This window comes from Branchiostoma floridae, chromosome 18 (assembly GCF_000003815.2).
Source record: "Branchiostoma floridae strain S238N-H82 chromosome 18, Bfl_VNyyK, whole genome shotgun sequence".
Classification (NCBI taxonomy): Eukaryota; Metazoa; Chordata; class Leptocardii; order Amphioxiformes; family Branchiostomatidae; genus Branchiostoma; species Branchiostoma floridae.
The window spans coordinates 7,892,591-7,916,882 of record NC_049996.1 but is presented as its reverse complement, the minus strand read 5'-3'; the positions used below and the strand labels follow the sequence as shown (position 1 = coordinate 7,916,882).

Below are 24,292 nucleotides of genomic sequence, written 5' to 3'. Positions count from 1 at the left end.
TCGTCTCTTTTGACATATGGCTATGATACGGATGTGGCTTATTTCGAATTTGATTTGAAACTTACCTGATAAATATGTTCAGATGTAGTTTTGCCTATTCCATGTGTACATATATGTTTCTTTTTCTGTCACTTTGACCTCTAGCACGATCAACGTCATTAAATGTCGTCGCTATGTTGATCGATGTGATGGGTAAACATATTTAAGCAGGTTTCAGTTAGTTCGTAAAACCCCATTGATCAACTCATTCTGTTGAGTTTATAAATCAAATCAAATGTTACGAATTGAAGGAAACCAGGTTGTCCCATTCACAGAGTGATTTAAGTCAATCAAACTGTAGCTATATAATTCTATTCTTGAAAAAAGTTGCACTGTAATTTCTAAGACAGAAAATAAGACACCCAAAGTTTCGACTACACAACATCAGTCTTCCCCTGCAACCTATGATCCACTGCTCACGTGTTCTACCTGCATAACGTGACGTCACGACAGCAGTGAATTGTTCATTCTTTGACAAATGCTAATGCTTTGCAGTCGAAAATTTGGGTGAGTTTTTTGTGTTGGAAATTACAGTTCAACTATTTCAAGAATGACTTCTACCAACGCAGATTAGCTTTTAAGTGATACATTTTTTGTTGACCTTACGTTATCCGATTTTCTCAAGATGAGAAAGAGAGGGAAGAGGCTAGTACTCCCCCTGCTGGTGGTTCTGGCCATCTCCATGTATCTGATGGGGACCGGCTCCAGGAAGGACGCTCCGTCAGAAAGTGGACACCGTGTCATTGAGGAGTTAATAGGTAAGGGTGTGACGTAAATTACACTCTTCTGATGTTATTTAAAACCTAAGGAAGTGTCATAATTTCTAAGAAACATTTTTCAAACATTCATTTAATGATCCTGAATGTATTGAGAAAAGGTTGAGTTTTGTGACACAAAAGTTAAAGTCAAAGATACAAAGAGACACTTTAACCCTTTTCAGACAATTGGTCAATCTGGGACCCGCCCCTTCTAACTCTTCTTACTCTTAAACTTAATATACGGCCGCTTACTTTTTAGATAATGATGTAGACATAATATGTACATGTATATTCTTAGAAGTTTTATGCTATTTTGACGTTATATGACGTATTTAATATGACGTCGTTAATTGGACTATATTGGCTGGAACGAAAAAAAATCATTACCAGAAACCTTTTAATTACAAATGTATGCTACAAACATGTAACAGCAAGTGCAGATAACAGAATAATAATGTTTGTTACGACTTGCAAATACCAACAAAAATGACGTAAAATGATCACATAGAATAACGTCATGCATATAAATATCATATCTTTTTTAATAAATCATATTCTACATAAAACATGAAAATTTATTTATATAAGAATCTACTAGGTATAGCAAATAAACGTGAAAAACTACATCGTTAGAACTGAAATTAGCGATTTTCGTAAAAATGCCTGCCAACAAGCAGTTGCCATGGCAACACCAAGAAAACGTAAATCGTCCGAACTTCGTGAAATTGTTCCCAACTTACATTTGAAAAACTTTGTTGGCTCTAGCACAAACCGTTATCACGTTATGCGACATGAATATAGGCGCGGGACTAAAAAGAACCCCCCCTCTCCCAGTCCGTCTAAATAGGATAAAGACATAAAAAGAAACGATACACCATTGCTTTAGTATCCGTGGTATAGAAAATATCATATTGAATATCGATACAGATCAGTTGTATAGTCCACTACCAGGTTCAGGCGATTTGCACCCTGGAAACTAGTCTCCTGTGGCTCGGTTTACCGTAGTTAGTGCACGCTTTGTACGGGGCCAGTGCAGTTGTCAGCCGCCGGGGTAATGGGCCACACCCGGTAGGATTTTTACGCGGTAGGACTTTAGCCCAGGGGGATAATTAACCGGCAAATAAGTCACACTGTGCAAAGTAAAACCGCATGGAAATCCTACCGGTAGTAAACAATTACCCCGGCGGCTGAGAGCTTCACTGTTCCCGTAGAGAGCCTAAACTAACTACGGTAGGCCGTGCCACAAGGAGACTGGATGGATTCCAGGTTAGGTGATTTGACCAGAAACTGTTTGTCAATATCTCACCAGCCCTGCCGTCCGAAGACCTTCAGGAAGCCTTCCTTGCAGCAGCAGACGAAAACGCCCCACTTTACGGATACGATAAGGACAAGGGACAGCTGGAGCTCATTGCGAATTCAAGACATACGCGAGATATTCTATGTAAGTTTTCCAATATTACTTTGATTTGCTGCAATATTCAATAATTTTTCTTCTGTAATATGCAAATATTGGCAGCTTGTGGGTGGGTGGGTGTTAAATTGTGACCATCGTTTTTATCATCGACACTTTAACCACTGACATCATCAGAACGACAACCATAATTGTTGAGATACTCATCATTGTTGCCATGATTATTTTACTTATTAAATTCCTTCTCGAGAAGGTGGATACATTGTGCGTTTGATGGAGACCATTTCATTCTCTCTTATATATATATATCCCAAAATTTTGCTATTGAAGATTTTTAACAATTGCGTATTATTACAAATGACGAGTTATTCCTCCGTCGGTGACACTTCAAAGGCGTAAAGATATACTTTAAGTTTTTTTTTTGTGTCTTCTTAATACATCTTGCTCACGAGATAAGGTCACTTCGTGAACGTTCGAACAAGATGTACTGAGGAGATATCAAATGTTTGGAAATACGTGTTTACGCCTTTTAAAGTGTCACTGATTCAGGAGTATCCAATCATTTGAAATGTTATCAATTCTTCAAATCTTTTTCTGCCACGTACACAGCGACAGACGAAGCGCAAGATCGAGAAATACTGTCTGACACGATGGCAAACGGTGCGAAAGAGGAGTCCCTAGTTGATAAGGAAGTCAGAAATGAAGACCGTAAGTTTCCACAAGAAACATGATTGTCCACTGTTTTGACTCATCCTCCTACGCAGGGACATCCAACGGCGAAACCGCCAGTCTGGATGGACCCTGCATTCGCAACCGTTACCCTTAGTTCCTGACCGTCCTGCGTACAAATATAAATGAGCTTACCATTATATATTCAAGACCCTTTTTGAAAACTGAAAAGCCTATTATCTGATTTGCTGTCCACTTGTTTGGGGGGAGGGCGTCCACAAGAACTAAGAGAGACGGTTGAGAAGGCAGGGTATATCCAAACAGGCGTTTTTGCCATTTGAAGTCTTTGCGTAGGAGGATGTTTAGACTTTGACTAGGGTCTGCCTGACTCTTATCGGATCTTACAGACAGTTATGACGTTCTTAGTCCTCACTATTAATGATCCGTGCTTGCCTGTGCATGATAAAAAGATTTAGATTGAATGTCATACATTAGTCTTTTGTATTTTGATTTAATTTTAACGGTGTTAACTAAACATTTGTTCAAACGTAACGCGAAACGACATTCCTTAAATTGTGCAAGCTGCTTTTATGTCGGTTCTTGTAACTAGACTCGTTACTGTATGTACAATGTTTGTTCCTACACGTTTCTGCTGCAGTTTTGCTGCCTAATGACCTGAATGAGGCCGTGCAAGCTGCTGCAGCAGAAGACACTTCGCCGTACATCCAACAGGCGCTCCGGGCAGCACAACCTGATGACGTTTCGCCGTACATCCAACAGGCGCTCCAGGCGGCAGAACCTGATGACGCTTACGTCATGGATAAACGCTTCTTACCGGCTATTGCTGGGCTTGCTGGGAAGCTTTTGTGTACATATTTCTAAAAACATTATTATCACCAAAATGTTCAAAGTTATATTGAAAATAAGACACAGAAAGAGAAAGGCATAGACGGAAAGATATAGATATAGATCGTATAAGGTTTATAATATAAAGACTGTATGTTAAGTTTGATAAAGATATATTACACTTATTTCACTGCAGCGATATTTCTATCAACTATATTTCTTAGGCAGTCCAACTTGGCTTGCCTTCAGAATCTACTAACATTGTAAAATTTGCAACATGTTTTACACATTTCTAACTTTCAGAACGCATTGAGGGGTGTGGAGGTGGCAAGTCTAACTGGTACTACATAACTTTACATTGAGGAAGTGATTTCTTCAGATGCTATGTTTTATCTATTTGGTACAGCAAGTGGGAACAAGTTCGATGTTGCCAAACTGACGGATACCATAAAGAAACTGGGTTCTATGAAAAACATGGCTCCAGACATCATGGCGAAAAGTGTGGAAAAAGAGGCTGAGGTGGCGGGAGCAATAGAGAAAAGTGCCATGCAGTCAGTAGTAGACGGCATACTAGGATCATGTGAGTTAATTTTCATTTGTCTCCAAGTTAGGGGAACAAAACATGTGTGCTTGACTTTTTAGATCAACACATTGTAGTTTAAGTTCAGAACAGTGGGCTTATGTCTATTGCCTGTTGATCATTAATACGAGTACTTAGCTTCGGCTAGGGCCGTCCCTCGGGTAGGAAGTAAATTGGAGGTCCTTTGTCCGGGGAGAGTCATACCTCGAGCACGTTAAAGAACCCACCACACATGCAATGGTACGGTGTGAGTAGGGCAACCTACTGTCCCTTGGCCGCACCTGGTGTAATTACTGTCGTATTAAGTTTACCTAGTAGTCGGCCCATCTAATAACAATAACAGCAATTCTCTCTTTTTTCAATTGGCTTATCCCTAGTAATCCTTCTTTTCCTGACCTTACAAAAATGAAATGTATTACAAAGCACATAATGTTTTGGTTGCATCTATAAGGCTGATATCCAAAATAACTATACGCATTAGGTCTGTATTAGAAGGTTTTTGTACCGAATTGTAAAACATGCATTGTATATGGCATATTAATTAATTACATGCTTTCCTTTATTTCTTTCCTTAGTGTTTATTTTTGTCTTACAGCTGTAAAGAAAGGAGTGGGTGGAGCTCCACCTGCCCAAGGGGCTGCACCTGCCAAAGGACCTGCACCTGCCAAAGGACCTGCACCTGCCAAAGGACCTGCACCTGCTCCAGTTGGACCAGGATTTGCAAAGGAAATCAAGGTAGGCACACACCCCCCCCCCCGCTTTCTACTAGACAATTATTTTCTGAGGGACCGTACAGGAACCAATATTGGATCTATGTTATGGTCATTTATCTATTGCCTTCTGAAACCATGCTGGGTTAAACGGTTGTTCATTCACTGTGTTTACAGTATTTGAAGGCAAAGCTCATTTCTACCATTTCTTTGCCGTTTCCCGCCCTAACTAATCTCAAGTCGTCTAGGTTAATCACTGAGCCATTTGGCAATACTGATTCGAGTAAAACGTAAGATTAGAAAGGCAATAAAAGAGATTCCTTCTTATTCTTGAAATTCGTTAAAACGTCTGAATACTCATTGGTCGCCTCTGGTAGAAATTTAGCAAGCGAGTGTGTATGCCTGATTGTGTGTTTCTATGTACTATATGCGTGTGTTTTTCAAACCTGTATCTCTACATACGTGTTCGTCCGTACTTAATTGGTGAGTCTTTGTTCAAACAAGAAAGTACAAACTTTCCTGTTTTCAGGCTGAAATAAGTCTCTCTGAGGACAAGGGCATGATACAGGACGACATGTTTGCTCCACCGGGAATGCACATGAAGGTGGACGTTGAACAGGGCGGCAAGTAAGTTGTTTGTATTTTAAAGAAATGATTTGCAAAACAGCGCATGTCATTTACTCTTCCATTTGACTACTCTTTTTGTCCTTCATTTAGGTTTCTAGGAGGTTGGCATAGTGTTAATCATACAATTTCTCCCTTTTTCTTTGTCAATGTCCCTGTTTTAGACCTTTGTCCGTGAGTTTTTTTACCGCACATGAAAACAGGTAATAGGGTTTTCATTAAATTTTCGATGGCCCTTACTCCACCTTGATCACGGAGTGACCCAGTTCTCGCGAGAGTTGCGAGAACTAGGTCGAGACTTGCTTGAATTTTCTGCCCCTCACCCGCCTCCATGCGGAGTAGGGGTAAGTAGGACTTGTAGAAAAGAAAACAGGAATATTTTCATTTCCAAATTCAGACTTGATTGAAACTGTGATATAGATAAATAGAAATGTATCTTTTTGTGACAAAGAAATCATTGTGTGCACTAATAGAAAGAAACCAGAAGCTGACAGCAGTTCTCAGCCTCCTGCGTTTGCCTTCCCCATCGGAATGGGCGCTGCTCTGATGAACGGCTGCTTTGGAAAAGGATACGGACCCGGAGACCCTTGCTATAACGTCAAGTCTGTCATACCGCGCTGCTATGTGAGTAGTTTGGTCATATTGTTTGTTTGTTTTATTATGTATATTCATATGTATCAGAGTAAATAAAGGCCGGTTCCGCAAAATGTTGCCAAAGACGAATTTCTTATGGAATGCATGCGTGGAATTTTTACAATTCCTGGCAACTCAGTCGCAGCACTATACCAACGGCTCCACTCCTGAGGCGTCGCCAAAAACTTTCACCATTTGGCGGATTTTTACCGATTCTACCAATGTAATTTTACTACTACTGCAGTCAAACTTGTCCTGAGCAAGCGCTCAAGGGACTAAGCAAAAATGGGGTCTTAACTATGTAAAAATGGACGGGACTGTTTCAATGTGTCCTCTGACGGCAGGTGGTTGCTCGGGCAAGTTGAACTGTAGTCGTATCATAATAATTACTGCTACTACTACAACTACGAAACAATGACAATGGGTTTAAGACAGGCAGTGAATGAATGTAGATTTCTGTTAAACCCAATTATTTTGGTGCGCAAACTAGCAGCTAATGTCAATTCTGTGACTTTGTTTTAATAATTTATGCGCTTGATGACGACGTGTCATGACTATTATCCGTACACAAAATAAAGCGCTTACCAACAAGCTTCTGATCCTTCTCAAGTTAAAATGACCCAAAGCCAAAGTCAAACATCCGGACGGGAAGTGTGACGTCATCAAACGGTCAAAGGTGTTTGGCTGTCGGTATTGGCCCCCGTCTCGGATGAGGGAAGGTTGGTGGGCTCTGATGTAAAAGGCCTCATTCACTCCCCGACTGCCAAGCACGTTTTACCCTTTGCTGACGTCACACCTCCGTTCCGGACGTGTGACTTAAGCTTAGAGTTATTTTAACCTGAGAAGGATCAGAGAACTTATCGAGGCTTGTTGGTAAACGATTTTATTTGTGTAAGGTTATATAGTCTTGTAACATAGTGTTGAATACCGCCACAGATGAACTTACATTCAAGGTATTTCATGACTTAAAAAAAAAAACAATTTTTTGACCGTTTTGCCTCACAGGCCATGATGGAGGGGTGCACCTACATCGGTGTCGGCTTCGATGGTCGCGGGGACTACAGCAGCGCGTCCAGAAAAAAGAATCTCGTGCAGCGATTCTGTAAGAATAAAAGAAAGTGAGTTCTCTTGTATAGTTTCTTCAATATTTTCATTAGAAGAGGTCAAATAAGTTCGTTTATGGAAAATAAATTTCTGTAAATGCAGACATTTTCGCGGTGGTTTAATGTTCGCGGTTTTTGCGGTGGCCGCTTCACCGCAAACTTATAATCACCGCGAACATTTTCAATGGCAGTAAGAGACTACAGTGCATGGTGCCACCGCGAACATAAAACAACCGCGAACATTTTTCCATGCCAATAAGAGACTGCAGTGCATGGCACTACCGCAAACTTAAAACCATAAGTAGTTATACATAGTCCCACAGTTTGGTACACAGGTTTAGTCAACGTTTGAACTTAAATGGTGTAGCACATATTCATTTGGTGTCGAGAACAGTACGTGCACAGTGATACGAGTTTAGTTGGGATGTTCTTCAGGGATATCTGTTTACCTCGTCACAGGTATCAGGGCGGGGATGTTCCAGATACCATGAACGTTCAGGGCATCTACGACACGAAAGTTTCCTCATTCGTCTTCGAGTCAAAATCAGCCTACCGTCGCTCCCTTCAGATGAAAGCTGGGATGTCTTTCTCTGGATGGGGATTTCAGGTTCCGTTTGATACTTATTTTACTTGTAGTTGAGTTTTGCATGTTTTTAGGTATAGAATAATTTACCATTGCTTACATAGCTTACAAACCGACGTCGTAACAGTTTTACGTGATGTAATGTTACTATAGTATCTGTGCTTATATAAATCGTACGCTTCACCTTGAATTCTATTTGTATTCAGCATTTGAACATGTAACCATGGCTTTGCAGGGTGCTATAGATGCAGCATATGGTTCGAAGTCGTCCTCCCAGAGGCAAATGATCATGTCCCTTATAGAGTGTAATGTAGTCAGGTTTGTTGTTTATGTACAATTGGTGAATTGCCCGTAACAAAGCATAAAGTACCATGTTAATATAAATAAACGATCTGTATAAGAGCGGGCGGTAAGGTTCTATCCACTCACATTACTTTTACTTGTTTGTAGAAGTGTGATGGGTTCTTGAACGTTATCAAGTTGGGGTCCTCCCAGAGCACCTCTTTTTTTACTTGCCAAGTGTGCGTGTTTGTGTTTGTATTTGTGTGAGTGTATATATGTGTGTGCGTGATGAAACAAAGAATTCACTTGTTAAAGAAAAAGGATCCACGATTGAGGTAGGAGAAACGACATTTCTAATATAGGACTGGAGTTATGACGTTCAGTTATAGCCGCCAGTTAATCTTTACTGAGCTGCTTTTAGCTGGTATTTCTGAATTGTAACTATGTCATACTTTCCTTTTTTATAGGTATGAAATCTTCCTCGATGATGTTCGGCCGGATACCCTAAGCCTAGATTTCTTGAGAGACTTTCTGGACCTACCTGAGTCTTTTAAAACAGGAAAACAAAAACTGCGTAAGTTCTTGTCACTTGCATTTTATCTATCAATTATATATTAAAATCACTATGACGATATATATAGAGAGAGACACACACAGGGCGCGACTCTGTGTACGAACCGAACTGAACTAAATTTATTTACTGCAGAGAAATTCATCATCCGCTATGGAACACATTACATCAAGTCAGCAAAGTTCGGCGGATCCTTCAGGGTGTTCAAGACCCAGGAAGCCTCCAAGACCCAAAGTCTCACGGAGTTTTCCGTAGAGGCACAGGCCTCTTATAGTGGGATGTTCTCGGCCGGCGCTTCCTTCGGAATGAAGGGATCCAGTGAAAGCGCGTAAGAAATCCACTTCGTCACTTGTTTGGTGTAATTTGGGACACAGCTTTCTGCTTAGTTTATTGATGCTCAAAGAAGGAACAAATATGCTCACTTAATATTTTCAACTAAAATGCTGTATCTTTACATTCCTTAGTTACCTTTCCCTGGAAGTCAATGTGTTCGATGTGGTTTGTGTTGGTTCGGTGCATGTCTGTAGACTGTAAAGCTCCAGATAGGTCCGTAGGCTATTTGGTATGAAGAAAGTCGTCGGTAAAAAGGACAGTACGTTATTGGCCACCTGGCGGCTTTGCATCGCGTTGCTTTTTAACGATCGGTTTTCATATGTCCTCTTGTGAGCAGGCTATGGTCAACCATGTCCTAATAATCATTTTACAGCCAATCTTCCAAGACGTCCAGCACCCGCGTGACCGCAGAAGGAGGCCACCAGGAAGTCGCGGCCGTCGTAGCGGATTTCTACACGACCGGCTTCAAAGACACCTTTAGCCAATGGCTGAAGACCATCCCTACATACCCAAAACCTGTCGAGATGTTCATGGGCACCATTACGGAGCTGCTGAACTTGAACTTCAAACTCATGTTTCCGTTTGACATCAAGGATGTTGCAAAAGGCTGCTTTAGCGAGGAGTTAGTTCCATTTTATTTGCACGTACTCTATGAATAGTTTTGTTTTCTTTTTAGATTAAAAAGTGCTATATTGTCATTACAGTCCATTGGCAACTGCTGTTTTGTAATCTTAAATGGACTCCTGGAAGAATAGATTTTGCGAGTATATTGTAAAGTCTAATGGAGATCGAAATAAACAAAAAAGCAAACTTCTGTGTATATCTAACACCATTTTAGCTTTGTGACCGTACCGTGAATATAAAAGAATAATTATTTTTTTACATTTGGGACCGCATCTGAAAGCATCGACACTTAAAAATGAAGTTCAACGTGAACCTGTCAGGTTTGCCGTGAGAAAGGTGGCAGACGGTCATGAAAAATTCGATGGAAACAAAGCAAGGGATTTGCAAAAAGAGTCTGTGTTCAATCCCTACATGCTATTGTTAACTACTGTTGATTATAATTAGAGGAAATAATTTTTTGTTTTTTTTGCCTTTCTATTTTTCGTTACAATTTTTTTTCAAATTTGATTCCACAGCCTGAAGACTGAGAACGGTACTGGGAAGAAGTATTACGAGATTTCCAAGCTTGTGAACGACACCAAAGGAGTCCTGAAAACTGTAAAGGAGAAACGGTAATTTCTAAACACCATGTAGATAAATTGACTTGAAATTGAAAGAAATGATAAGTAAGTTTACAGGAGTAAGTATGAAAAATATGTATTCGTTTCTCACTAACAGATATTTAAACAGAAATCGAATACGAAATGTTTTAGTTTCGAGGCAGCAATTTGACAAAATACATTAATTGATTACTTAGCACTATGATAATTTAAATTAAGCTATACAATGTATGTTGCTTTACATGCCATCTTATTTTTTCACGTATGTGTATTTTTAGGTATTGTGAATTCACGGCCGCTGGGAAATTCCAAGAAGCAATGGACAGGAAGCGCCTTGCACTAGAAAGGGCAACAACTGTCTATATGGAAGAGGTATGGATTTCTTAACTTGAAAGTTCATCTGTCTTGTTAGAAGACATTCTGGAAAGGTACTTTCGAACACGAAAATTTGACTCAGCCAAATTTTCAAATGAACAGCTTTATAAAAAGAATGTACAATCCAGTGCTTCTGTGAGGCCACGTTATGTAAATATCACACGTGATTCGGTGAGCAGTGGCTCACACGTTGCAGGAGGTATATGGTGCTCACTGTCTCTGTTGAATAAGGGTTTTAAGGCTTTGATATAGATGGCTTCTTTAATTTCTATGGCAAGAAAGTCAGACTCTCTGTCTAAGATTTTCACCTCTTCCTAAATGACCGCATGCCAAGGTGATTCCACACGTATGTCTTGAGGAACTTCTAAGGTTGTTGAACTCGGATGTCTGTGCTCAATAACATCTGGTCTCTCACTGGTTCAAGCTTCTTTCAAGTTTGAGATATGTTGATTCAATCTTATGCAGCATCCGAATGTCACGAGACAAACTCAAAAGTACATTTTTTTCAATTCCAGTGAAACATTCTGTATCGGGCATCATCGCTACATCCCCACTATTGGTAGACTTCCTTAAGTTAAGGAATGTGTCTTTGGGTTTTTATTAAAATATCGCCAATTCAACTGTAGGCGAGAGTTCCACCTACAACGTGGTTTGCGTTGTAAAAAAAATGTCAATTTATTTTTGAAACTTATACCCCTTTCCACTAGGACGGCGCTCTTTCGAAATTCGCTCTCTCTCTACGATCTCAAATATAGCTGAACGAATTCCATACAAAAGAAACGGATCATTTTACACTTTGCGCGTTTTGTTGTCTTCTCAGTTACACGTTTACGTTTTGTCTGATATACCCAATGTGAAAAAGAAGGTTACTCATATCCTATGTAGGTCGAAGTGAGAGCGCAGCGCGATCGCCGTCTAGTTGGAAAGGGACTTTAGTAGCTTCGTTAAAATAGTTAATGACATGTACTTATGATGATTTAATCAAGGTTACTCGTTTATCTACCACAGGGGCCGGTACCTGCGAATGACTTCCATCTGGAGGGCGGACCAGCCGGATGCCAGTCTGATTCCTTGGTTATAAAGGGTGGCAAAACTGGAGCAACTCACCCCACATGGCGAGAGCTGATCAATGGAAGCAAATACAAGGTTTTATGACTTCATTAATCAAGTATAGTTGGCCATCAACATAGTCTTTGCTTGTCTTACCTTTGTAGCTTTTGGACCTATAAAAATTGTCTTCCACACATTTTTGCACATTGATTCATAAATAGGATAAACTCTTTCCAACACGATCTCTTCAATGTCACTGACGAAAACTAATTAGTCGTAGTTGAATTGTCCGACCGTTTCCAAAACCATATACAGTTGCTCGAGTAACTACTTTTTGGCATAATTGGAGGGGGTAAACACGAATTTTATGGATTCGAACACTAGTGATTCAATAGGGACTTAAGCCAATTGATACTCTTGTTCAGTTTCTAGCATGTATTAATAGTGACTGTAGTTACTAGTAGACAGTCAAAAATGCGTTTACAGTTTGTACTAAGCTTAAAGAAAGGCTCCAATACTACCTTAAGATGTTAACCTACTTCAAGTAGTTAATACTCCGTCTTCCCCACAGATCATCTTCGATCTACCCCAAGACATTAACGAAAACATCAAGAAGGACGCTGCGGTCTTGATAATTTTTGGAAACAAAAGGTAACATGATATTATGTTGTATGTGTTTCTGATAGTTTGGCAAATTTTAAAAGTAGATGTTATTTTAGGAACAAACAGCACAACAAATGACTACATTTCAACCAATCATGAACCCAGCTGCTTATCAGCTATCTTGTCTGAGGTTCATAAGTATGTTAAGAGACTTATGAGTTGATCTTTGATCATACTATTCACTGGTACGACTCATTTTGAATATATTTTTGCTTGTCTCTCACAGATGGAATTGTCACTTGCCGGGAACCCGTGTTCACACGTATAATAGTCACTTAAATGGTGGCAGCGGAGACACCAGGAACAAAATGGTAAACCTGCTGTTTTGTAGCGACTGGCAATACACATTTCCAGTCAAGGTGGCCATGTTGGATTTCCTGGGGTTATCTGGGATCATGTACCAAAACGAGGCTGCTGTTGGGTATTCTCCTATGCAGCATATATTGTAGACATAAGTATGCCCCTGGAAATCCAACATAGCTGCTGTAACGTAACAGGAAAGATGTCTATTATTGGCCAATCGTAACCAAATAACCCGCAGCGGTGGTGCCAGTTAATTCCGGCGTAGATCTGCCATAGCCTAGGTACCATCCGGGTAGTACTACAAATGCGGGCATTCAGTTTTGCAATAGCAGGAAAAGAGACTTTTCGAGGTGGTTTTAAGTTCGCGGTCGCAACATGCATTGCAGTCACATACCAAAAAAAAAAAAATATTAAAAACATTAAACCACCGCGAAAGTTTATGCTCGAATCTGAAGTTCGTCTCAGAACTGTACACTCCAATCGTTTGGCTGCTGACGTGAGCGAATAATTCTGGAGCAATCGTTCGAACAGGCGTTCCAACACCTGTTTCAAGACAGCGATCGGTATTTTTTTTCTTTTGTGACTGCCGGGAGCCTTCATAAGACCCCCCTCTCCACTAGACGACGATCTCTCTACGCTCTCACTCTGACCTAAACAGGATATCTGTATCCTTAGCTTTCACTCAGAGTATATCATACAAAACGTGACAGTGCGACTGAGGAGACAACACAACACAAACGTGTAAAAAGATTCGTTTCTTTTCTACATAATTCATTGAGCGATCTGTCAAATTTGAGGTCGCAGAGGCATCGTGGTGAGAGTGCCGTCCTAGTGGAAATGGGGTTTAAGTGTCTATAGACGGTAGGGACCAATCACCTATGTCGTCTAAAATCTGAACGATAATCGACCTTTCCAGGCGTTAGAGATGTCGAAGTTTTTAGACGGAATAGAAAAAAAGTGGCTGTATTTCGTGTACAAATAAACGTCGGAGCGAACTACTACCAGGATAGGACAAAGAATATAAAAGGGACTAAAAATCACTTATAGTCGTCTGCAAATAAGTCACCTGCGCAGCGGCTGACATGATAATATTAAAAGTAACGATTTGAGGGAACATGTCAATCATTAAAACAAACCATCATATTAACTTTTTAATGTACAGGTCTCCTGTTTTGGCTTTGTGATGACGTACAACGAAGTCACCGGTCAGTTTTCTGTGACAGAAGGAAACATAGAAGCCTCCAAAAAGGTACCGATGACTACCACATTCCGTTTTTATGCTCCTTTTTGATTATGTGGTGTTCACATTGCTCTGCGTGTATTCAATATTTACAATTTAGGCCATTTTGATTTGATTCTATGGTTGGTATTCACTGAAATAATACCGTGCAAATAAACAGGTTGGGACGAAATCGTTTCTTTCATTAAGAAAACTTTATTGCAGAAAGATCAAACAAACGACAAAACCCACACAGTATGCTATTTCGGACGGTTGGTTATTCAATTTTTTTTTTCACATTCTCTTGCTTGGAATTCCACAATATTTGTATGCGTTTTCGGATTTACTTTTTTTTTTAAATGTACATTTGCTCCATTTGGAACAGCTTTTTTTTTAATTAACGGGCCATCCTTTATTAAAACAGATGGAAAATGATACCCTTGAGGTTGTCATCAATAGAATCGAATCAACCTGACCCAAACTACACCTAACGCTTTTATTTTCCTTTTACTTTCTACAATGGTGTCTAGATGCCCCTAAGGCCTTTCACTGCAACTTAAGGTGGGGTCACACCTGCGTATACATTTAATAAGCCCGTTGAGGCGCGCATGGGAGTATTTGCCCCTACCAGGCTCCACAGGTCGTTGGAAAAATAATAGAAATTGGACAAACTAAACAGGTAACATGTTAGACGAGTTAACTGGGTCGCTAACCATACTTCTTGGTCAGCAAACTCATCCTGAATGTTATATATCTATATTTGTCCAATTTGTACTATTTTTTCCTGCGACCTGTGGAGGCTGGTAGGGACTAAGAGCGTCATACGCACCTAAGCCTCAAACGTGTGACCCCACCTTAACAACAACTTGACCTATATTATTCTAATGCTTGATTTAGTCAGTTTAACAATTTCATTTTTCTGATCGTAAGCAGGTTTTACTCTGCATGGATGATTTGCATGCTCTAATTATAGTAATTGTAAAAATTTAGTTTTTTTTTTAATTTCTCTATTTGATAGCTAGATAAGGGGTCTGCAGAAAGTGCGAAAAGGAACGGAAAGGAAAACGAACGAAAAGGAAAGTACCAGAAGTGCAAAAAGGAACGAAAAGGAACTTTCTGTACCTTCCCTTTCGTTCCTTTTCGCTCCTTTTCATTTCTTTTCGCACTTTTGGTACACCATAGATAAGGTAGAAGAATCTTTACACTTTTTTCTCGCCTTTTTTCTTCAGGTGTTTGTGACTTTGCCTGGTATCAACACAGACGCGATCGTCGGGCGGGCTGAGTATGTCAACCCTTTAGAGAACTCAGGAACAAACCGGTAAAGAGGATGACTGATATTCTGTCATACTTCTTATATTTCTCAGCTTTGATTGTCTATAATATAGAGTTTATGATGTTATGTCATTGTGGCGAAGCATTTCCAGGCCAGTGCATGTGTACATCAGCGCGATCATTAATTTTCGCCTGGTTTTGAAAAAAATAGTTGTTCCTCTTCGGGGAACGTCGAATAGACCAAATAATCAATCATGTTGTTGTGAAGCTTTAAAGTCACACTTGTAGGGAGGTAGCCATGACTATAGTTGCAGAAGTAAAACTTGTTGGATAATCATAAAAGTGCCACCAATATGGAAGCTATGACTGTAGTTGCCAGCTTGGCAAGTGATACTAGTGTACCACACTAGTTCACTTCACTAATACTGGAATGAATGCTTTGTTAGTTGTAATACTACGTTTTGTTCACTTCGAATCTTATTTCGACGACTATTTAAGGCGACTACTTTTAAGATTTACCCATCTTGTTTTTTGCACTCTGCATAGGAAGTCACTCATAACATTTACATACTGTGAATGTATATATTTTAGCATCTAGTCTTCTTTCTAAAACAATGTTGCGCTTTAGAAGGTTATGCTGCGATGTTATGTAAGTCCTAAAAATTAAAAATCAAGTTATAGTCTTTTACTATTAGTTCATTTTATTTAAGATTTCTATAACTTTTTAACGCTTGGCATATACATAAACATTGGGCAGCTTTTTTGTGCTATTTAGCCATCATTTTGCCTGTCTGGCTCATGTAGGTGATGCATTGTAATTGAATATGCAAAACAGAAACAAAAAGTTAAGATTTATGATACAAGCTTATATCATTAGAATTCCAAAATGGGTTGGCAAAGCGATTACGTAATGTGTGAGGAAGTGACAGGCGTGACTGCATGAAGATATAATCGTGTGAATCATAATAAAAAGGCCGAGATATTTTGGATTGAGCCTATTTTGGCTGCCATTCATGCTAATTTAGTTTTTCAAATCTACTCATATTAGTCAAAAGTTAGTAAGCAGACAGTTGTTTTGATGCGTGTAATTTTGACGCATGATGTTAGTCCTACATTGCTGGCTTTTTTTCAACAATTTTTCATTCATTTTCAAAGACAAAAACAAACAAGAAAAAGAAATTATGGCACTTACAAATATACAAATAAACGCAAAGCAAAAACCGGTAACAAATGTTAATCATAAACTCCTTTAAATATTCATTGAACAATTATATTACTATACATGTTGAAAGTATGGTGCTAACGGAAAAAAAGTTACCCAGCCACGCCACCACCTCCACCGATCCCGCCAGTTTATGCAGTTTGCCTCGTCTGGTTGCTATATTTTGTTCTAATTTATAAAAGTAAAAAGGGAAAGATATAACAGCTGACGAATTCAAAGAGTATTTACGATTTTTGAAAATAAATATTTTACCTAAAATGAGGCTTTTGTTCCTCTGTAGTGACGCTTTGGCGAGTATACTGCAAGAACCCTGCACCGTGAAGTGGTCCAACTCCTACCAGATCGATCCGGCAATAAAGGAGGGACAGTGTCTCTACTTTGTCGGGGCATCTGCAGGCGACTTCTTTGTAGTGTTCTCTGCTATTCCGAGGGACAAGACCACCTGGTTCCATCTTCAAATTGGTGTTCAAGGCGTGGCTCTTTACAAGGTTATTGTTCTTTCTTTTTGAATTGAAAATCGGTAATATATTTGAGTGTTCAGCTGTTCACATTTAAGAGGAAGAAGAATTGAAACAAATCTAGTCTGCATGATACCAGGAGTTCAGCATTATTTATATTGATAAACGTTGTATTTGTATATGTGACGGCCAAGGGTCTTTGATATGTCGAGAAGAGGAAACTATTCTGCATATGGTAAGAAAGGATAGAATTTTACTTTGACTTAAACGAACAAATATTTACAGGGTATGAAGCTAGTAAAATATGAAGGAGCGATGGCAGCTCGGTGTCTTGGTGCCTCCAACCTGTTCCAACCATACTTTATTTGCCTGGATGAGGAAAGCTCCACAACCTACATCAAGTATGGAATCGGATCGGACACATCCGTAAGTCACTTTTTTTCACACTGGATATAAGTACAGAATATAAGGACAATGGCGTCGTGTCTGGCGGAGATGGTAGTTTGTGGGGATCGAGACGTAGAGGTCCCGGATTCTATATCTGCATCTATATAGACAAAATAACCGCCCTTCGGCGTAACACACCAGCCTCTATATTTGTATCTAAATAGCCGGTATAACCGCCCTTCGGCGTAACACACCAGCTTCGCAGGCACGCGGAATGGCAGCAGCTGTTAATATTACACTGAACGACCGGCCACACCTACCTTTTGCACATCTATCTGCAAGCGTTGTTTAAAACTATCCAGAGATTCCCATACTGTACTTGGTGATTATAACATACTCTACTATACGATGGTTCTGGAAAAAATGTATTTTGGCGAAGATTCAATCTTCCCTCTTAGAGAAAGGAATTTTTCACGACTTTCCCCACTCCACTCCACTCCGGTGTAAAATTGGGAACCTGACTTCAGCTGGGGAGTTAAAGTCTATATCTGCCTCCTGTTTGTACTTGTGACACTGTTAGAATAAGTTACTAAATTGACTGCAGTGCAATATTGTCCCCGCCTGTCCCCAAACAAATATAATATAAAAAAAACATGAGAGCCAATCTACATGTTCCAGTAGGAACAATTACGTCCGCAATTCATAGATTTAAGGCAGAAGATAATGTCTAAAATTTGCCAAATGTATAGTTGACACTAAGACTTTTATTTACCTTCCCTACAAAGGGGCGTTAGGTAGAAAGCTAAAAGCCCAGTGAGCCTAGATGTCAGATTTCACATTTTATAGACACCATCTTACTATCTTGTGTGGAGCTTTTCTGTGAATTGTGAAAAACGAAATAAAATTTAGCTTAACGTAAGAGTGAATGAAACATAGGCGGTTGAGTATGTATCAAACATTTGCAACGTAAGCCCAAAGGCCCAGATGATGCAATTCTAAGTGTGCTAGAAAATGAACCAATTATCTATAAACCAACCAATCAAAAATCATTTTATGCCTACAGGAGAAGGGCATGGTCTACATGGTCTACAGTGACAACAACCCACCATTAGGCATCCGGTACTACTCGTTTGGCAGTGGGGAAACCAACGTAGAGATCATGGACGCGCGAGTCATCGAAGGAAGTGGCGCAGGAGCCATGGAATGTACAGGAGGAACCGTGCTAAAGAATGGGCAATGTGTGGAAGATTGCCACCCGGAGTGTGATGGTGTGTGTTTCATTGAATTTCTTATATTTTTTTTGGAATTGTCCAAAGGGCTGCAAATTAAGACTGTCACTGTTAATAGTATTTCATGACAAACAGTGACTCGGATAATACTTGGTTATGTTAATACATATATTGTTACATAGACGTGGAGGACGAAACATTCACGACAAGGACGAAACATCCATGTGACGGGGACGAAACGTCCATTTTGTCGAGGACGAAACATCCATGTGTCGGGGACGAAACATCCATTTGTTGGGGACGAAACATTCTGGTGACGGGGACGAAACATCCAAAACGGGGACGAAAGGACTAGGGGACGAAAGATCTAGGGGGCGAAAAGACCTGATACCGCAGTGACTATTTTTTTAAGGTAAACACACCAAGCTCGAAATTTTCGATGGCTATCGCTCCATCTTGATCACAGAAAAATATTGCGAGAACTGGGTCACTCCGTGATCAAGATGGACTGATAGCCATAAAGAAAATAGAGGTAGGTGTGTTTATCGTTAAAAAGTAGTCACTGTTTGATGAAAATCCTATTAACTGTGTACATACGTGACTAGTGAATCTCTTCAACAAAACTGACACTAAAACGCAATTTCTTTTTTTTATTTGCGATTGCAGGATGCATTCCAATTACACCCGGTTCGAAGCTTGATACAGAGTGTCGCCGTTGTAAGCACTTCAGTATCCTATTCGGGGATGGAAGAACCAAATGTGTTCCGGAGGGTGAATGTCCATCATTTCTCAAAGTGGACCCCGTAAGCAAGACATGCAAGTGTGCGGCTAACCAAAAATTTGGTCCGGACGACAAGACTTGCGTATGTGAGTAATGATTTTCAGATTGGTTTTGGATTTTTGGATTTAGATTTAAGTACATTTTAGTGAGTGGTGGTAATGCTGATGAACATTCAAAACGTAAAGTTGTATATCCACTTCATACTGGAATGATTACGTCTACTTCTTCAATATTCTACTTCTTCAATCTTTTACTTCTTCCATTCTATTCAAAAATATGTAGATGATACGAGTTTGTCTTTTAAAATTCAAGAATGTTTGTGACATAATTATTACCAGTACAATTGTATGTACATATTTTACCTGCATTTATGTCTTTGCTTGGTATTGAAAAAAAGCTAAAAAACAAAAAAAACAATCACTGTTAACGCATTTTAAGTTCGCGGGGATTTAATTTCGCGGTAGCGTGAAAAATGACTTTTCGTGGTGGTTTTCATTTCGTGGTAACACCATCGACTGAAGTCTGATACCATAATAGAAAAAGTGTTCGCGGTGGTTTTAAGTTCGCGGTGAAGTGGTCGCCGCAAAAACCACTAAAATTAATCCACCGCGAACATTTCTGCATTTACAGTATTAAAGATTGCTTAAATATGTTTTGGAAAATCTCAAGATGCTTTTACAAGGTAAATTGGATCTTTTTAATGTTCTGATAAAAGCTAATGCTATGAACCATTTGCATTCTTTCATGACATCTATTGATTTTGATTATATTTTATTGTACCTAGTCTTGAAATATATTGCATTGTATTGTGTTGTCTTAAAGGTGCATGGTACGGTGTCGTGAAGAATGTAATATATTGTATGCATATATTTGCAATAACAATTAAAGAAAACCAAAGACACTAACCTTTGATCAATAATAAGACCGCAGTTGGAACTCTATTAACGTATGGAATAAGCCAGGGAACTATGGGGTTATTTCTTATATCTAGCACTTTAGTACATTATTCAATAGTTGGACTATCGCCCTGTTCATCCCCTCATATAAATCAAAATTTGGTGAACCTTTCCTATACAGTTTCCCTACTTCAAACCTTGGACCCATTTTGCAACTTAATACTAGTATAGCATTTCATGCTGATGACTTGTACCTATTTGCGTCTTTTCCAGGCATCCTGATTGACGGCAAAGACTCCGGTGGCAAAGACATCTGTGTCTCAAATTGTCCTGACCTTAAGTAAGTTACATTAGTGATTATTGGTGTAACTCTGTTGTCAGCCTTTTTTTGTAATTTGATCCTTCGCACAAGGATTCCAACAAATAAAAAATTATGTTTTGGTGTCGTTATTTTCGCGATCTAAAGCTTTTTTAACCATCTTCAGTATATCAGTTTGTCTGCCCAGGGTAAAACAACGCCACTTATTCAAGAACCTCTATCTTTCGTTGGGATCATTTTACCCGTACATTTTTCCCCTACATGACCCGGTCCCACCCTCCAGATCAACTGCCACGGGACGCTCACTAAGAATCAAAAACATTTTCTCTATCCCCCCAGCTAGAACTAAAAGACTTCAGAACTCTTTCTTGCACACAGCCATCAAGCTGTTCAAAAAGACTGTAGACAAGTAGTTAGTAACGATGGCTACTCGATGTCAAAGATGTTGTTCACTATTTTTAATATACTGTTTCTTATTATATATATGGTTTTATGTTGTAATTTTCAACGCTATTCAGGCTGCTACTGTGTCTGCTTTGTTGAAATCAATAAAGGATCATTAATGATGATGATTAATGAATTATATTTAAAGTCTTCAAGACACAGACTAACGTTTTATATCCATCTCCCATTGTGACACAAGAAAACCAAATGGCGCCAGGCCATCACCAAGATGTGTGTGCAAAATCTCCCACAACGGCGTGTGTGTTGCAAAGTGCCCATCCGCTAACATGCCTAAGTACGGCAAATGTATCGGTATGTTTTATATTTATACATGCTTTAAATATTTCTCACCATTCAGTCATTCAATGGTGATAAAGACAACATCAATGATCTAAAATGTCATACAAAAATGATTTTTCTTGTCAATCTTGATTTGCTTCCTCACTGAAATTTTACCTTCCAGGAAAAAAAGTTTGATTTGAAATGTAAATCCTGTCATATTCCGAGTAAGGAAAGAAGGAAATTCTTGTATTTCCTAAGAGTTGAATCTGGTTATAAAGAAAGCAAGAATTTCTAGAATTATTTTTTTGTGACATTATAAGAAAAAAGGGAACGATTTTGCCTACTCTCCGGAACATTTTTGTAGTTTCTTGATTTGCTTGAATTCTATTTTACATTTTCTTGCTGCAAGAATTTTTTTCTTTACAAATGAATTGTCAATGGGGTAAGCAAAACAAGAAATAATCATTTATGGCACTGTAACTCCGTAACACTCCCACGTTGTTGATGATGGTAAAGAGATTGGAATATTGCACCGTATCAGCCTGTCGTAAGCTACAATTCGTTTAATTTGTAGGTGAACCCAGTTTGTATCGTATCTCTACTAAGTGTTATTTTTAGCTAAGTTAGGCTTTATTCTACCATGGGGGCATAACATTAATATATACTAAGTGCACATTTTTTTGGAAAACTCGATGTCCTGTTTTACATTTGATTCGAAAAGGGATAAACAATGGAACAATGTATATCAGAATATTATTGCTACAAAATTATCATATCAATTAACTTTTCCTTTAGTGTTCTAAATCTTCAAATGACCAAGCAAAGTGTTGTTAAATAATATCTGTTTTTGTTGCTGAAAAACGTTGTATTTTCTGGTTTATATGCAATGATATAAGATAAAGCCGAAACATTGGATATTTAGACAATTAAGCTTAAATGTCAAAACACTGCTTAATGACTTTAACGCCACATGAGGTCATTCAAAACGTGATTGATAAATCGACGCCACTACAAAGAATTATCAAGGTAAACCGAATACAGTGGACATTGTTGCCACCTTAGCTTTACTGGAATTTTGCTTGCTAATAGGATCTAATGTCCCAATAGAATGAAGCAATCGTTCATTAATTTTGTTGAGACTTACACGATTATTGCCAAATATTTTCCTATCTACACCTAAATGATTGGCGTCTTTTTTTTTTAACCAAAGCTTGTAAGGATGGGAACGGAGCATCGTACCGAGGATCCACGGCTGTGACCAAGTCAGGCAAGACTTGCCAACGCTGGGACAGTCTTACTCCGCATTATAATTACTACTATACGCCTGCCCAGAAACCGAATTCTGGACTGGAGAGAAACTTTTGCCGGAACCCATCCGCCGCTACTGGTCCTTGGTGCCTCACCACTGACCCCAAAACACGGTGGGAATATTGCGACATACCAGAATGTCCTGAGCCATAATTATTATGATTATAATTATGTATTAACGTGAATGAAAAATTGCGATCTCGTATTTTATGACAAAAAGAGGCATTTTTGGACTACACCCAGCAAGACTCTCAGTAGTTGCCGGGATACCCTCTACCCCGTACAACAGAATACACCCCATCTCAAACAGATTTAAGAAATACTTGAGAAAGCCTAACTTTACATTTAAGTTGGTTTTCAAGGTAAACGACTTATAGAGAATTTGAATAGCTCTGTCATGCAGACTTGAGAAGAATTACTAAAGGAAACCATCATTGACGCAAAACCATTGAATCCGACATCATTTTTTTAAATGACAGTTTTCTCAATGGTAAGCTGCTGTCAATTGCATTTACAATAACTACGATCCTAAGTAGCTAACGGAAAAATAAAGTACTGGTGTATCTAACACGTATTTACGATGCAATTTTAATATGGTGCAATGTTGGTGTGTTTACGTATGTTTTCCGTTAGGAAAGTGATCGGCGTCAGTTTTATGAAGCATTGTTGCTAATATTGCTGGGGCATAATGCCACAAGTGAAGCATTGCCACATGTAAGTTTACTGCTGTTTTATTAATGACAAAATTTCGTAAGTTCCTTTACATAATATGTTCTAGGTGAGGAACATTGCAGTATGACTATTAAAGATTTTCAATTTTGATGTTTTTCATTCACTTTGTAACAGTATGAGATACAGTAAGTATATGGTGTAGGAGAAAGATTGTCAAACTACTTTAAATCTATGAAACAACAATATTTTAAGAAAACAAGAAGTATGTCTACTACATCTAACTTTATATTTACAAACCACCAAGTACATCATTTATTATCAAAGTATCGATACTGCTATGTAAAATTGTTTATGTATTTATGGTGAATTTATCATTGGAAATCATTCTAAACCTTGACGATAACTTGTTATATGATACGTTAAAGGTATGTCTGTTTCTTTGGTGTAAAGTTTATAGTTGGACTGTAACATTAGAATGCATGCTGGTCTATCTTTTGTCACGTTGTCACTTAAGAGAATACATTTGTGGTTGTTGGTCTATTTTTTGACTGTGTGTTTTCATGCAATTTTTTGTGTTTAACGTTATGGTGATGACTTATTAACCAGCACTTGCTCGAGGGAAAAAGACTAAGTATAACAAAGAGAAATGGCCACAACAGAAATAGACCCCTTTTGTGCGTCCTCGCAGTGGTGTCTGTTCTAAGCTTTAATTCTATTTCGAATGGCCACACAGTGACAGTAAGGCCCGATAAGGATCGCTACAGGTCGTTGTTGCATGGTACGCGGTCATCCCTGTTTCTTATAAAGTTGATTGGCAATGACCTGTGCGCTGATAATGACATTCGGAGTAGGGAAACCTCCAGAGGGCCATGCACTTTGCATAAGGATCGCTACAGGTCGTTGCTGCATGGTCAGCCCTGTTTCGAAAGTTGATTGGCAATGACCTCTGCGCTGATAATGACATTCAGAGCACATACATAAACGTGTCTATACAATTCTAGCCTCATGGCTAAAATGAACGTCTGTGACCTCCCACCTCCAACGACT

The 24,292-nt window shown here is 39.1% G+C and overlaps 1 protein-coding gene across 4 annotated transcripts in view; it reads left to right on the top strand.

Moving 5' to 3' along the window:
- The window catches only part of LOC118405328, a 51,239-nt gene extending 27,454 nt beyond the window's left edge, over positions 1-23,785 (top strand). For 3 of the 4 annotated variants that reach the window (XM_035804772.1, XM_035804769.1, XM_035804768.1), the window contains 28 exons: positions 665-797; positions 2,107-2,238; positions 2,818-2,916; positions 3,536-3,745; positions 4,130-4,303; positions 4,899-5,038; positions 5,543-5,640; positions 6,111-6,261; positions 7,276-7,388; positions 7,833-7,980; positions 8,192-8,274; positions 8,706-8,812; positions 8,945-9,137; positions 9,516-9,764; positions 10,282-10,377; positions 10,644-10,737; positions 11,749-11,886; positions 12,362-12,441; positions 12,680-12,764; positions 13,919-14,005; positions 15,205-15,293; positions 16,750-16,957; positions 17,213-17,353; positions 18,378-18,582; positions 19,210-19,410; positions 20,494-20,560; positions 21,183-21,295; positions 22,476-23,785. In XM_035804772.1, the coding sequence (XP_035660665.1) occupies positions 665-797; positions 2,107-2,238; positions 2,818-2,916; positions 3,536-3,745; positions 4,130-4,303; positions 4,899-5,038; positions 5,543-5,640; positions 6,111-6,261; positions 7,276-7,388; positions 7,833-7,980; positions 8,192-8,274; positions 8,706-8,812; positions 8,945-9,137; positions 9,516-9,764; positions 10,282-10,377; positions 10,644-10,737; positions 11,749-11,886; positions 12,362-12,441; positions 12,680-12,764; positions 13,919-14,005; positions 15,205-15,293; positions 16,750-16,957; positions 17,213-17,353; positions 18,378-18,582; positions 19,210-19,410; positions 20,494-20,560; positions 21,183-21,295; positions 22,476-22,726 (3,885 nt within the window). In that variant the 3' untranslated portion in view covers positions 22,727-23,785. Of the gene's footprint in view, positions 1-652; positions 798-2,106; positions 2,239-2,817; positions 2,917-3,535; positions 3,746-4,129; positions 4,304-4,898; positions 5,039-5,542; positions 5,641-6,110; positions 6,262-7,275; positions 7,389-7,832; positions 7,981-8,191; positions 8,275-8,705; positions 8,813-8,944; positions 9,138-9,515; positions 9,765-10,281; positions 10,378-10,643; positions 10,738-11,748; positions 11,887-12,361; positions 12,442-12,679; positions 12,765-13,918; positions 14,006-15,204; positions 15,294-16,749; positions 16,958-17,212; positions 17,354-18,377; positions 18,583-19,209; positions 19,411-20,493; positions 20,561-21,182; positions 21,296-22,475 lie in introns of all 4 variants that reach the window. The other variant, XM_035804771.1, reaches the window with a different exon arrangement.
- The last annotated feature ends 507 nt before the right edge of the window (positions 23,786-24,292 follow it).